Source organism: Formica exsecta, unplaced genomic scaffold, assembly GCF_003651465.1.
Source record: "Formica exsecta isolate Colony F162 unplaced genomic scaffold, ASM365146v1 scaffold82, whole genome shotgun sequence".
Lineage (NCBI taxonomy): Eukaryota > Metazoa > Arthropoda > Insecta > Hymenoptera > Formicidae > Formica > Formica exsecta.
In genome coordinates, this window is record NW_021853592.1 from 2,196,258 (window position 1) to 2,212,337 (window position 16,080).

The 16,080-nt window shown below is 30.9% G+C and overlaps 2 protein-coding genes across 9 annotated transcripts; both read right to left on the reverse strand.

Annotated features, from left to right (window-relative positions):
• Positions 1-2,290: 2,290 nt before the first annotated feature.
• Positions 2,291-4,456, reverse strand: LOC115244442 (2-oxoglutarate and iron-dependent oxygenase JMJD4). The gene is made up of 4 exons (XM_029822076.1): positions 3,902-4,456; positions 3,501-3,798; positions 3,113-3,383; positions 2,291-3,030 (listed from the first exon to the last, which is right to left on the reverse strand). Exons 1-4 carry the CDS (start codon positions 4,137-4,139, stop codon positions 2,572-2,574), a joined length of 1,266 nt encoding a protein of 421 aa, XP_029677936.1. The 5' UTR covers positions 4,140-4,456; the 3' UTR covers positions 2,291-2,571.
• Positions 4,457-5,309: 853 nt separating this feature from the next.
• On the reverse strand, positions 5,310-10,743 carry LOC115244441 (glycine-rich cell wall structural protein-like). 8 transcript variants are annotated; one of them, XM_029822073.1, is made up of 11 exons: positions 10,633-10,743; positions 9,548-9,943; positions 9,447-9,479; positions 9,170-9,202; positions 8,939-8,971; positions 8,713-8,745; positions 7,619-7,879; positions 7,235-7,387; positions 6,848-7,156; positions 6,598-6,742; positions 5,310-5,654 (listed from the first exon to the last, which is right to left on the reverse strand). In XM_029822073.1, the coding sequence occupies exons 1-11, from the start codon at positions 10,697-10,699 to the stop codon at positions 5,510-5,512; spliced, it is 1,608 nt and encodes a 535-aa protein (XP_029677933.1). In that variant the 5' UTR covers positions 10,700-10,743; the 3' UTR covers positions 5,310-5,509. The 8 variants fall into 8 exon arrangements, with proteins under 8 accessions (XP_029677933.1, XP_029677928.1, XP_029677930.1 ...); XM_029822068.1 differs by having other exon boundaries at positions 6,848-7,387; XM_029822070.1 differs by lacking the exon at positions 9,170-9,202 and having other exon boundaries at positions 6,848-7,387.
• Positions 10,744-16,080: the final 5,337 nt, after the last annotated feature.

Genomic DNA, 16,080 nt, shown 5'->3' on the forward strand with positions numbered 1-16,080 from the left:
TATCTTTCACGAATGTTTTTTATCGCATATCTCTGAAAGAGTATCATGAATCACTAATAAAATATTTATCAGCGATAAAAGCATAAATGAAAAATATAAATGCAAGGTAGATGGAAAATTTTATTGAAATAATATTACATATTTTGTACAAATAAACGAGAGAGAGATAATTGTGTGCGTTAAAGTAAATAATCGTAAAAAATCTTTTTTCACACACAAAATATCTTTAAAAATTTTTTTTTGTATTGTTTTATATTGTTTTTATATTATTAATTAAGACAAGAAACACACACACACACATATATGTATATATATATATATGTATGTATGTATATATATATATAAAACTTTAAAGAAAGATAAGATGTAAAAATGAAAAAAATGTTAGATAGTTACATATTCAGAGAAAAATTAAACAAACGTAATATATAGAGGAACGATCTATATAAACGTTACTTTATAACCAGCAACACTTTATGTGTTGATGATAAAACCCCTCGATGTCGTGAATATCATTTACATTTTGAAACGATCTTGTAGAAATTTTTTCATCGATAATTGATGATAACTGATTATTCGGCCTTTTTTCTCTTTAAGGCAGGGGAATAAGATTTTATTGTTTACTTTGTTAATAAACGGTAAAATTAAAATTATAAGAAAAATACACTGAGGTACATATACACATAATTCAAATAGAGATATAAAAGATTTACTTATCAACAAATATATAAGCACACATTGCAGAAAGTCTAAACTTTGCAGTAGTGGTTAATTGTTGTTGATCAATGTATTAGACTTTGTGACATGTGTGATGCTTTCTAAATATTAGATATACTTGCTATGCAAGATGAAAATTGATACTATTGAAGATATCAGAAAAATGTTTAAATTTACGAGAATAAATATGCGTGTATGTATTGTGTGTACAGGGAGATATATGTGTATATATGCGAATGTGTGTAAATGGTAGGATGTATCGTCTGTATCTGTTTATTTCTGTGGCCGTGGAGAAAATTTTTTATCAGAAAACCGTGATAAAACGCATGAAAAAATCGTTTATCATATTTTTAACCATGACAATCTTCTTCTTTAGTATCAGGGATCATGGAAAAAAGAGCTAGTTGTGTATCTCATTTTAAATAGCTCTTTGGTGCAATATTTTATATCAGTTTGTAAGTAGCTACAAGTCAGTAGGGAAAGCATACATTTTTTTATGAGGATTAATAAATTTGTACATACATATATTATATATATAAAAGAGATATACTTAACATTCTCTCTCTACAGTTTCTTGTATTATTTCTCTTTTTCTTTCCTTTTTTTTTATATTTAATTTATCCCACTATAAAGATTTTTTAGAGAGATTTTACAAATTAAAAAGAGACAGAATACTTGTGTTAAAGATATAAGAGATGAATTTTTGCAATCCTTTCCATGTCAAGCATATCTGTATTAGATATAGTATATATCGAAAGAATAGATGGATTACATAAAAAGAAAAAAAACAGGATGCAAACTTATATGTGAGGTACACATACATGGAATAACAGGGCTCTCTAGACGCACACTCATAAATAATACATATTATTGGAAAAAAATTATATATACACACATATATACAGTACTGAAATAATTTGATTAGAAAAATATATTATCTAGTTTCAATCACATCGGGCACTTTTTGAAGAAAAATTTATACTTGCATCTTATAAATTATATATATTTTTTATTGCGAATATATATGCTAATATATATGCTAATATATATTTGTGTCTGTATACATACACAAGTACATATAAGGGCATATATGCGCATGCGCGTGTATAATTATTTTAACATACATAAAAAAATATATATAAGAATATTTATGCTTATATAATTGATAGTGAATAAGACAATACGCGTGAAAGCTAAATATATATTATGTTTTGCAAGATACTATTGTTTTACAAGCAGCAGGGATGATGTATCCATGATTAGGATGCACTTATAGCTTAGCAGAGAGAATTCAAATAGGAAATTTTTATTGTAAATCTTTATAAATTTAGAGAATATGTAGTATATATATATATATTCAACTAAGGAAAAAAATATTTTTATGTTTAATTACACTTTAGATTAAAGAGATAATTTCGCTCATATGTGAAAATACGCCCGAGCTTCTAGAGCTTCTATTTATCATATATACATCATAGAATATATAAGATTATTATTGCTTTTTGCCATACATAGGTTTCATATAGCAAACATATTAGCAATTTTTTCAAAAAATTGAGGATACTTCTTTCGACTTCTCTGATGCATTTTATTTGTGAATAATTAGATAATGTGTCTAATGTAATTTGCTTATTGTACAAAGATAAGAAAATATGACCCTGCAAAATGTTATCTTCTAAGAGAAAATTTAAATAAAGTTAAGGGAGGAAATTTATAAAATTTTAGACACAAAAATATGACATGGTTTCTCATAACAATCAAGTAAAAGTGCTATGTTTATGAAAACAAAAATCACAATTTGTCTCTGTTAACAAATTTGTTTCGTTTGTTAATAATTTATTGAGCTTTGCGCGATCATGGAGAAGTTACATTTTCGATGTTACAAGATGACTCGAGAAATGAAGTAACAGTTTTCAATAAAAGTTGTGCTTCATCATTTTCACATATTAAATTGTACACAGACAGATCTTGCGCGTCTGTGATAATATCGTCCAATACATTTTTCAGTACTCGCAAATCAAACAAACAGTGATTATATCCAAAATAATACTTGCGAAAACTGATAACTTGATCTTTCTTTAACATAGCATGTAAACGATTCTTAGCAATAAATGATATAAACTCGAGAAACTGTTTATAATCCATGCCATAAGAGGCCTTAAGCATCAATTGGCAATGTTCATTCCAATTCTTCATATCCTTGCAATCTTCAACTTCTTTCATAACGGATCTTAACTCCTTTTTTAATGCATGCCATACATTGCTTATATTGCAACCATTAATCCAATTATGATTAATGGAAATTGTATCTTCCTATATAAAAAAATAACACAATTAAAACTTTCCATCAGTCTGCAATAAAACTCCTTTTGTGAAATATCTTACAACTATTTACCAAATTCCAAACTTGATGGTGCCATCCAGATGGCACAAATATAATCTCTCCTGCTTCTTGAGTTATATCAAAACATTTCAACTTTTTACTATCATATGTTTTATATTTTGTATGATCATTAAGATCCTCCGAAACTGCATCATATGCTAATTGCCCATAAAGGTCACGAAGACGATCTTCCTCGTGCGGAGGAAAAAATAGCCATCTCTTTCTTCCAACTATATTTGCAGACCAACTATACGATGTAAAAACATCCGCATGTAAAGGAGTCCTGAACATTGTAGAAACAATTAAATCAATCTCAATATACAAAGACAATGATCTATCGATATGAGAATAAGTTTCAAATCCCAAGCGAGAACAGTTGTAACATTGAAAATGTATTTACCATGTTTCTTTTGGCCCCATATATATAAACATATAATCATCATCTAGTTTAGGGTGAGCGATATAATATTCGTTTAACCAGTCGGATACAAAATACCGAGGTACTTCGTAAATCGGAATATCGGGGAAGTTTTTCACACAGTGCCAATCTTTTAGATATAATAAAGGCATAGATTTCGCATAACTGTTTCGTTTATAATCGATCCAATATTCCAAGTAACTTTTCATGGGCATGTCATCCTTGAATTGCGAGTTATAAAACTTCCTATTACAATCGGCAACCGGGACAACGGTATCCCCTGGAGAAATTAAAAACTTAATAATTAAATAGAAATTATGTTAATAATTAACGCATGTAGAGAGAGTACATTTTTTTCTCTCCAATGAGAATTTCCCACATACCGAACAATGTACGGAGCACTTCAAAATTGGGTGCACCGTTCAATACCCAGTCGCGTCTGCACGGCCAATTTTCAGTTGCTTGTGAATTAATGATACATGGTTTATTACATATTAGATATTTCGAGAAGAAATCGTTATACGTCACTGTCGATTCCTCAATTCGCTCGATTGTATCGGGAACGCGAGTGTCCTCGTCAAACGAGTATAAACTGTCGTTAATTTCAATAAGCGTCGACATGACCAAGACTTGGTCTTCATCGTACAGTGTAGTTATTGCATCTGCAACGATGACAAAATGTTTATAATATCGAACAGCGATGCAAATCTAGAAATATCCATTTTCGCTGTCGAGGATATAATAAAAATTGCGAGTCAAATGATATTGTTCTACGATGTAAGTCACGCATCGAATCGGTCAGGGTTAACCTTACGTAGTGCGACATCGCCATCGCCCGCGATCTATACAGGTTACAAGTCTATAAGCGACTGTGACGTTCTTACGCCACGGACTAATTGAGCTACTTAGACTAGCAACTAAGGAAGCTTTCCAACAAGAAATGCAATGTTATACGATTGGCTGTCCAATAGAAAAATTTTAAAAATTCTCTGTTCGATAGCTAATCTTCCTACCTACAGATTTCTCGCCCTCATCCCTCCATCTGTTCCCTCTTTCTAACTCCTCCGCAGGCGTCCCCTTTTTCTTCTTTCGTGCGTACAAAAATATTTCCTTCTTCGTGTATGCACGAATAAATAAAAAATATATCTTTTCGGGGAAATTCCGTTTATGTCATCGATATATACTTATTCAGACAGATTCTCATATGCGTAAAAGGCTGTCGTGAATTATTCATTAAAGATGAGTACGGAGAGACGAATGTGTATATATGTATAAACGCAAGGTATGTTGAATCTCTGAAGTTAAATATATCATTACCACAGAATTTTATCTACTAATAATTTTTTTTTAAGTAGAGATATAAATATATTACGAGTAATAATGAAATATATATATAACATATGTGTAACAGGATTTATACAGTCCAGACAAAAACATTATGAATAATACATCGCGATTAAAGATTCAAACTTCTATAATCACCGGTTATGCAACGTGATGAATAAATTACATCGAGCGATGAGCGTTTGTAGTGATAAGAATCAGAAATCAGTTTTCCCAGTTAATCAAAACGTCATTAACTAGCGGATAGCTTTAATAAATGGCGAAACATATGATTATTTCATTTTGTATGATTTATGTTTTTATTATGTTATGACTTCATAGTCAGTTAAATAATTATTTAAAAAAATTTATGGTATATTTAGTCGTAATATACATATATATTGCAGCAATATTTTCCTCTTTCTCAAATGCGTGGGATTTTTAAATATAAATAAACTACAAAAAATGCACAATTTACATAGAGATTTATTTTTACACAGAATCATTTTTCTGACAATTATAAAGTAAATAAAGCGTAGACCTTTTATAATTTTGTTGTATTATATTTATGTCACAAAATACGATTATAATCACAGCTAATACACTCATCAATCATCGGCAGAATTTTTAACGAAGTAATATTTAATTTTGAAAATTAAACACAGATATTACGCCGGAATTTTACCCGCTTTCACGGAATAAGTACCTTTACCAGAACTATCTATATTAGCTGCGCTGCTGCTGTAAACACCTTTGGCACCTTCCACATTGCCACTCGCACCTTCATCGGTATCACCGATACGGGAGAATAAACTGTAAACAAAGAAGCATGCGATGAGATTCTAAATGTAAGTCGAACAATTGTCAAATAATTAATATATCCATTTATCATTTATCTATCATTAATATATTTTTAAATTTTTGAATACCAATATCATATTATAGTAGTGTTTATCTTATTGAAAAAATCTTTTAAAGAAAGATATTAAGTTTTGATAAGTCAGAACTAAAAATAGAATTATATATATTATTAATATATTGTAGAATATTTGATGTGTTATTTGCATAGAATATTTTTTACACTCCAGGCACATTTTCTATTCCTTTTTCTAATGTTCTTTTTTTATCACTTTTAATTTTTTTCGTGTAGTTGCAATAATATCACAGTTTTATATAAATAAGAAATCAGCAAAATTATTAAAATAACTTTTAAAAATGGAAGATTTTATGAAACATGCAAAATGTGTTAAGAAAACGATACTATTAGTAGTTGCTATTAAGATTCATTTTTGTTCTTTTATGTCTCATCCAGACATATTTGTTTAATAAATTACCATGTCTTGCTGATTTCCATAATCAAGTATAATTTGCATATCTTTGATTATTGTATGACGAACGGGAGTTACGGAAACATTCTCTCTCGAAACCTGTTCACCTTGAAATCTATTCCGTTATTGGAAAAACTCTACGCGAATCAATTTACAGCATACAAAATTTTGATGTTTTTACACAATGTTAAATCATAATAATCCTTTTTAGAATATTCGGGACATTCTACTCATACAATTTGTGACATTAATAAGAAATTCTTTGAAGGACGAATTTGGGGAATTTGTATTTTTTAAAAATCTTTTTTTCTTACAAATTTTATAAAAATGTCGAAATATTACTATTTGAAAGTTATAGATAATTCGGGTCGAAAACGATCAAAATATCTATTATTTAATGTCTAATTTGTATATTTTACGATACATACTCTACTCCCGATCCATGACCTCCGGGACCTCCGTGACCTCCGGGACTTCCGTATCCTCCACTACCTGCACCGGCGTTTGCGCTAGCGCTGGCTTGAGCATTACTTGCTCCGCCGCTACTTCCGCCGCATCCTCCAGAACATCCACCTGAAATATCATACAATATGATCACATTTAATTTCTAAGTAATTAACCATTTTTCTTCAAGCGTTGAATCTTTATCACTTGTGATTCTCTGTATCCAAAAATTACCTCCACCATATCCGCCTAAGCTTCCTCCATGTCCACCCAAACCACTTCCTGAACCTCCACCTAATCCTCCTGCTCCGCTATGTCCGCTGCCTAAGCCTCCTCCGTGTCCACCACCCAAACCACTTCCATGACCTCCACCTAATCCTCCTGCTCCGCCATATCCACCGCTTAAGCCTCCTCCATGGCCACCACCCAAACCACCTCCAAGACCGCCACCCGATGCTCCTGCACCTCCATATCCACCGCTCAAGCCTCCTCCATGCCCACCACCCAAACCACCTCCAAGACCGCCACCCGATGCTCCTGCACCTCCATATCCACCGCTCAAGCCTCCTCCATGCCCACCACCCAAACCACCTCCAAGACCGCCACCCGATGCTCCTGCACCTCCATGGCCACCACCTAAGCCTCCTCCATGTCCACTACTTAAACCTCCTCCATGTCCACCACCTAGACCTCCACCATGTCCGCTACCTGCGCCACCGCCGCTCCATTTACCAGGTCCGCCACCTAAACCGGAGTTACCTCCAAGCCCTCCATCTAATTATCACAAAAAATAACATGTGTTATTTTCCATTAAATTTATGGTATATTATAAATACGCATAGAAGCGAGAAGAGTAAAATGTTGTTTTATCAAGTTTGCAAAATTATTGAACAGCTCATTAAAATAATAAATGTATGTCGAAAATATAAAAATCAAGAATATTTTATCCAATAGATTCTAATAATACAAACTATTACAAAAAATCTATTACATATACACACTTACGACCACCTCCATAACCACCGCCTAAGCTGCCGCTGCTACCACCGTAACCACCGGCACTACTACCACCGTAACTACCTGCGTTAGAACCAGCACTGCCATAACCACCACCGGCACCATCATTACCATATCCTCCGGAGCCACCACCACCACCACCACCATGACCTAAAGAACCGCTTCCACCGTAACTTCCGGCACCAGATGCACCTTGACCACCGCCAAGACCTCCACTAACTTTACCAACTCCACTTCCATGATCACTACCTAAAAGTGTTTCGATTAATGATCAAATTTGTATGTTAAAATGGAAATAGCAATATATTTAAAATATATATTATTAGATCATATATATTAATCAAAGTAAGTTATACGTATATGTAAATGCTCTTATTAAACTATAAGAAATTATTATAGCAAGGGCTAAGATCAAAAGCATTTTTAAAGTGTATATAGTTCACGGAATTATTCTTTTCTATGTAGCATATATATTAATATGTTTATATGTTCCATGTGAAAGAATTAATGAAATCTAGGATTTTATTAACGAGGATTAGCTAGGATTAATAAATTCTAACTAGATTAAGCTTATATCGTCTAATCGATTATATTTATACTTGCTTCTATGTTATTTCTAGGCTGCGTAAATTTTTCAGCGTAATATTTTTTGCAATATATATTCTATTGTATACTCAATCTTGTTAAAGTACGAAAGTTGGTAAAGATATCAAGTTTTATCGCCATTATTACTAACAATAAGCACTATAATTTTTTACTATATATTTATTTTTTTTTTATAAAATATTTGGAAAGGCATTACAAGGAACAAATTTTTTTTTATGCATGATTATACATTCAATTATACATTTAATTATTCATAGTTGACTAAGATACTAATAATAATATATGCAAACTTTTTCGTTTTAGACTTACCACCACCGTAGCCTCCACTGCCTCCTCCGGTTCCTAAAAACATTTATATAAAAAAGATTAATTGCACAAGCAAAAGATTAAATCGATAAAAATTACTATATATTTATTTTTTTTTTCTTCTATATAAGATTTTATACTAAATGCAAACTTTTATGTTTCAGACTTACCACCACCTCCATAGCCTCCACTGCCCCCGGATCCTAAAAACATTTACACAGTGTATTATATATATAAATAAATAATTATAACTACTTTTTTTTAAATAAAATATTTGGAGAGGCATTGCGAAGAGAATCAAATTTTTTATGCATGGTTAGATACAATATACATTTAATTATTTACAATTGACAAAGATACTAATAATGCATGCATATTTTTTCGTCTTATACTTACCACCACCATAGCCTCCACTGCCTCCTCCGGTTTCTATAAATATTTACACAGTATATTATATATTATAAATAAATAATTATAACTACTTTTTTTAAATAAGATATTTGCAAATACATTATAAGAGGAACGAAATATTTTTTATGCATGATTATACATTCAGTTATACATTTAATTATTCGTAGTTGACAAAGATATTAATAATACATGCGAACTTTTTTGTTTTATACTTACCACCACCGTAGCCTCCACTGCTTCCTGCGGATCCTAAAAACATTTACACAATATATTATATATTATAAATAAATAATTATAACTACTTTTTTTAAATAAGATATTTGCAAATACATTATAAGAGGAACGAAATATTTTTTATGCATGATTATACATTCAGTTATACATTTAATTATTCGTAGTTGACAAAGATATTAATAATACATGCGAACTTTTTTGTTTTATACTTACCACCACCGTAGCCTCCACTGCCTCCTCCGGTTCGTTTTAGACTTACCACCACCGTAGCCTCCACTGCCTCCTCCGGTTCCTAAAAACATTTATATAAAAAAGATTAATTGCACAAGCAAAAGATTAAATCGATAAAAATGAAATTACCAGCACCGGCGCCTCCGAATCCACCTAGACCGCTACTGCCACTGCCACCTCCATGACCTCCAGAGCCACCGCCTCCATAACCGCCGTGACCGCCGCCACTTCCTAGACCACCGCCACTACCTCCTAGACCACCGCCACCTCCTAGACCACTGCTACCGCCACCGAAACCATCATGACCACCGCCACCGAAACCATCATGACCACCGCCTCCTCCGTATCCAGCGGCATTCGCCAATGCCGAGGCACCTGCTGTGGCACCGCCGGCAGCTTGAGCATTGGATTTGGAATAACTGCTACCACCCCCATACGAACTTGCGCTGGCCGAACTGCTGGCACTGCTGGAGGAGTATGATCCTCCACTTCCACTGTAACGCTTCGAACGCAGTAATTCGGTCTCTGCGACAAATTGAGAGAATCGTTTTTTTATACCCTCAATGTTAACATAAAAATCGTTGAAAAAGTAACTTCAACCATGTTGATATCATACGAAATATTCATATATCTCTGATGATATTTTATATGAATTCTTCTTTTCTACTTGTATTATACAGCAAGTGCAAATAATTGCTGAATGTTTACAAGGAATTATATATGCATTAAGCAAAATAATGGATTATCTTGGGTCAGAGTTCAAGTACTTCAATTATCTGTAATCTGTTATCTGTAGTTGCAACTAAGTTCCGTATTTAAGATTTGTTATTGATTTCTGCATAGAGAAAAAAGTTGAATTATATGTTACATGACTATTTCGTATTTTCATAATGAGCCTTCTTTGAAAGCAAGAAATGATCGCGAAGCTATAAAAAGGAAGACGTATTATGTCACGAAAAAATTATCACCGTCTTATTAATAGTTTAAAATCTTAAAAACAAGTAATGTCATCTTGTATTATTTCTCGGAGACTGAGAATATCATTCTTTTTTTAATGATAGTAATAAGTCATAGTTTTATTGCCTTACAATTCTCAAGATTCTTCTCTCGCTTTATAATAAAAATGATGACAAAAATAAAATGTATCCTGGCAAAAGAGATGAGACTATTAATGACGATAACGAGACGTTGATACAAATTCGAAAGTAATTTACCTCGCGCTTGGATACACGCTGCAAGCAGCAGTAAGGCCAAAAGGCCGATCGTCCGGTACTGCCACATGATGATATCCGCTTCTTATCCCGATCAGCCGCAGTTACCAAGTCTTTATATCTTGCCTCCCACTTCGGTCGCTCATTCCTTCCTAAAACACCGGCTCTTTCGTTGAACGTAGCTCGGATTGAGAAACAACAGGAGCAAAAAATGCGTTGGATGCGTAGCCAAGGTGAAGGTAATCGGCGGTGGATATATATATCCTGAACGGGATACGGGTCTGTCATCGCAGATCTTCTCACTCTTGTCTATCCTGCGATTGACATTGATGAACTGGTATTTTATGCTATTATATAATACAAAACAATGTAAAACAAATTTGTTTTAAAAAACTATCCTAAGACAAAAAGAGAGTCTCTCTCGTTATTTCAAGAATAGATTCATAAAATTAATTAAGTAGTATATCAAGTATATTCAAATAAGAATCTCCTGAGAATCATTTATGTTAAAGCAATAATTTTAGTATTATCGTATAGATTAAATGCTTCTTTTCAAAGAAGTATGGAAAATAAAGGAATTTTTCATTTTAGTAAAGTTATTTATAGTAAAAGACTATTATGTTGTATGATTCAAATAAACGATGCTCATGAAGGCCAGGCAATATAGACAGTTATTGAAACAAGAGATTTAATCATGATGTATTGACAGGTAACAGAATCGTATAGACAAAGCAACTTTCTTTTGTGATTATTGCATTATTACTATTTATACATTGTCTGGCTATTGTTATAAACACAATGTATTATATAATTATATATAGACACACATATCGATGTTAGTTATTTATATAGAAATGTAATAAATGCCTACACACATGTGGTCGATAGTTCATGAATTAAACGATGAAAAATAATATAAGAAAGCGTTACTCGATAAGAGTGAAATTGATCATTGACATTACCAATGATTTAATGATTAATTGTCAAACAATCTTCGGAGATGACATATCTAAGCTGATAATGCAAAGCGTTTTACGAAGGCCGTTTGCAGCTTCCAGCGGATTTTTCACGATGAGCTTCAATGCCATTTTAAAGATTTATCATCTGATATAATCGCTAATAATACATAATTATTTACTCTATCATAGTGATAATCATGATCTGCCTATTTTCACAAAATACTCCGTATGAAGAAGAACAATCGCTACAATGTAAAGAGAAAAAAATTTATATTAAAACATAAAATTCACACATATGTTATTGTTTTCAATCCAAAATTTTATTTAAGTCCAAAATTTCCAGCATAAGCTATCTCTATAATATAAATACAATATTACGAGGTAAAAACGTAAAAATATTTCTTAAAAATTATTAAAGCGTTCTTTACACATCTTCATTTAGTTATTAATCAAAATGTATGTAATAAAGAATAAAACACACACAAATTACGCGATTTATTTAGATTTCAAATAATTGCGCACGATACATATATGTATATGTTTCTACGAAATGTGCACATATTCCGTGAAGTGCACATTAAAAAAACGTGAATTAAGATATAAGAAGAAGATTAACTGTAAAATATATATTCTCCGTATTCATGAGAGATAAAATGTTTTCTAATTCATGTTGCAAAACTATTGCAATCTGTTACAACCGCAGATTTCTCAGAGTTAGGAATCGATTATACAAACTTTTATAAAATGCTATCGTTTCATCAATAGTTGGTCAATTTATAATGCAAAATATTTCAACCACTAATTAATTTTAAGTTAAGAAAATATCATGTTGGTTAGAATGACTAACAAGATAAAACAGGATAAATTTTTAAATTATTTTCTAAGAATTTTGTGAATCCTAATATTTTTACAATTTGATATATTATTGGAATTAAATCGAATGGAAAGTAACAAATCTTAATTGACTTAAAAGATTACGCTAATTTATTTACTTAGAAATAATAATTTACTTAAAAATAACGCGTAAAAAAAAAAAACAAGCGATAGTTCGTCGCTCGTCCGTCATCAGCGTTTTTTAAATTTTCTTACAGTGATTTATGATTTGCATACTTAGCATAAAGTGCATGAGACATACGAGAAGAAATATTTGTTTAAGTAACTAAAAATTATAAGATTGCTCTCAATCCGAAAGTCGTCATGCGTTTGTATCAAATGAATCTACGATAACCTCCGCTATATTAACTTAGATTGACCTGATCGCTATATTTCACTTGGCGCAAATTGTATTTCTAATAAATGAAAATGTATGTGCATGTGATCAGGAAATAATGATGCTAAAGAATAAATAAATGCACGCGAAAAACAATTTTTTTAAAGAATCTATAATCTGTCTTCAATTATTTATCTTTCTATCTAAATAGAAGATATTTTTGATTATCTAAGTAGACGATATTTTTGATATAAGCATTTTTATCTTGTACAAAAATAATGTACAGAATCAACCGGAATTTAAAATTTTGACCATAAAAAGACAATAAAATCTATCAATTTATATCATTACGGTCATTGTTTCTTCTAGGTCGAAAAGGAGTCAAGATGAATACAGATAAATATAATCTTGAAACTATATCTCTACTTAGTCTTCAAGTTAGAGAAAAATATTTCATCGAATATAATATGCAAATATAATATGTAATATGTGTGTGATTAGCGATTAACATGTGACTAGGAGATTACGCGCGCGCGCGCGGTCGATGAATATAAATTTATTACTTCATACTGTATATGGACAAGACAATATGGTTGTCGAACATCATAGTTTTTCACGTCGATTATAAGCGATTGTCTTTGCTGATATCGAAGAAGCAATTGTCGAATATCGTTGACCATCTTGAAAGTCATCCTGGAATATATAATTGCGGGAATCCTAATGTATTTTTTTCCTCAAGATATGAAATGGAAATACCGTGATTTCTAGTTTTTTCAACTTCCGGCGAGAAAATTAGCGGCAACATAAATGTATATATGCAAAGAAAACGAATAAATCGATTATTACAAATGATAATTGCCAATTGCGGAAGCTAATTGTTACTAATACTTTTTGCGTTATTATAAATAATTACGAATAATTAGCAATTTATATCTTTATTTATGTCAATGCGTGCGTCGTATAATCTTCGAAACGGTAAAAACAAAAAAGTATATGAGGTATATGTATTACGTATGGCCTTTTTTTTAATAATTCCGATGGAATACATTCCTACGCATTAAACTAATTACTATTTGTTGTTATATGATTTACTAGTTACGTTTTCTTTATTTGCGTCGTACGTTTTTTACAAAGTATATGAAAAGTTTCTTGTCAGTTTTAATTAGGATCAATTATAAACATATCTGTTCTTACATTTTGTCAATCATGAATTTTTAAAAATTAAATTATTCTAAGTACAATTTCATTATAATCGTAAACTATAATGCGTAAAAAGCGAAAATAGATCCCAATTAATAGCAGAAGTTATTAATAGAGAGAAAAAAAAATATATCATCATCCAACTTTCAAGATTGAGTCTCTTGACAACGAAACGTTGTAGAAAGATTGATTAATCCTATAATTAATTTTTGTATTTTTTTCCCGATCGTAGTACGCATTTTGGCCTATATATCCTGTATGTTATATTTTAACAAATATTCATGAATGCGTCATTGGCTTATTAAATTCGCTCAATGTAAGATGATAATCATAGGAATGTATACGATACCAAAACTCATTAAGTTTATTACTAAAACCATTTTAGCATACATTACCGGCAATTTTTTTCTCACGCTCGTATACGTGCGATACAACGTGTCTAAGCGTATAGCTTCGATTAACGAGGCTACCATAAGGATAAATATGATTACAACAGCAGATTAATACAATTTTTTTCTTATTTGTCTTTCTCGATGTATCATCCACAATCATTCGCTTCTTGCGCGAAATTTCAATCAAGAAATGTGATGTTATTTCCTAGAAGATCAATCCTCAATGTTAGTAGACAGGATGTATTGAAACTATCAAATATAAAAAATAATATAACTTAGTGAATTCTTTTTTAATAAAATTTTCAACTGTATCAAATAGTTTTAAATAAATATGGATACACTTAAAAGAAGCAAAATTGTCGAGGATATATGATTATCATTTGTACATAGCTCTGCTGAATATTTTGAATATATTATATATAATATACATATTATGTTTTATTTGTGTAAAATCTTTTAAAATTAATCGAAGAAGATTCTATTATTTATTTTTATTTTTAATCTTTAATATAGATATTTCCGAATCTATGCAGAGAAAAATAATATCTTTTTTTAGATATCTTGTACAATAAATTTCATCAGAAAATGTTTCATCTGCCGAAGCAGTCAAAGTAGTTATGTAATATAGGATCAACTCTATAAACCAGTTTTTTTTTTAAATTATACCTGCTTCAGAAGAGACATGATAAATAATATTCTGTTGTATCGCATTATTGAAAGTAATCATTGACATCATTTCATCTCTGAATAATTTACTATAGAATAGTAACAGGAATTACAAAAAGTACAACATCAAATACGTGGAAAGTCCCCACAACTAAATGAAAAAAAAGATGAATATATTAGTAACTATATACCTTGGGAAATATTCAATATTAATATAAAAAAAATGTTCGCAATCCTATTGATATGTTTATTGCAACAAAATATGCTGATAACAGGATAATTATAATGTTACATTCATTTATTTATCTTGGTCATAGAAGATAATTTGAGAAAAGCTGTACCTCTTGTGAAATATACAATGGATTTATTGATGGAAGATACATGTATTTGAAATACATTGACTATTTCGATATATTGATTGAACCAGAAAACAATTTCTCAAAATTGGCACGCTACTGTAAGAGAACCAATATTGTATAATCTATCCATTATAGCGAACATTACACATATCTTATGTTTTCATGCAAATTCTTTAACACACTTTGATTTCACTAGAACACAGTATATTCCTTATGATTTTTCCTACTGATTTTATTGTTGTATTTATATACTATCGTATATATTTATATCGTAATTTTATTGCAGATATAAGTCTGTCCTTTTTATTTGCATCTTCCGCAATTAAAACAAGAAGCAAGTATACTCTCATAATGTTGTTTAATAATGATACTTTCCAATCTGATGAAGCAGATAGCAAAGGAAATCTCTTGTTCTCATACTACAATAATATTATACATTAGTCTCATACTACAACAATGTTATACTATCTGTTAGATTGTTGAACGCTCAGCAAGTATTGTACATCAGATATTTGATGAGGCAAAGTAGAGGTTTAAAAACCAGTCTATGATTTATCTTAAACAAATCTCTATGTAGATATATTTTCGTACCATGAAGCATCTGTGTATAAGCCTTCATTTCTAAATATATATATTTATAGCTTTTTATTTTAACGATTATTATA

Excerpts from the sequence above, each read along its gene's own strand:
- LOC115244442 (XM_029822076.1), bottom strand. The coding sequence starts at position 4,139 with ATGTCGACGCTTATTGAAATTAACGACAGTTTATACTCGTTTGACGAG. Across the intron at positions 3,799-3,901 it reads AGTGCTCCGTACATTGTTCG|GGGATACCGTTGTCCCGGTT; the intron begins GTATGTGGGAAA and ends TAATTTCTCCAG. Across the intron at positions 3,031-3,112 it reads ACCATCAAGTTTGGAATTTG|GAAGATACAATTTCCATTAA; the intron begins GTAAATAGTTGT and ends TTTTTTATATAG.
- LOC115244441 (XM_029822068.1), bottom strand. The coding sequence starts at position 10,699 with ATGTGGCAGTACCGGACGATCGGCCTTTTGGCCTTACTGCTGCTTGCA. Across the intron at positions 9,944-10,632 it reads AGCGTGTATCCAAGCGCGAG|AGACCGAATTACTGCGTTCG; the intron begins GTAAATTACTTT and ends AATTTGTCGCAG. Across the intron at positions 7,880-8,712 it reads TGGAGGCTATGGAGGTGGTG|GTAGTGATCATGGAAGTGGA; the intron begins GTAAGTCTGAAA and ends AAACACTTTTAG.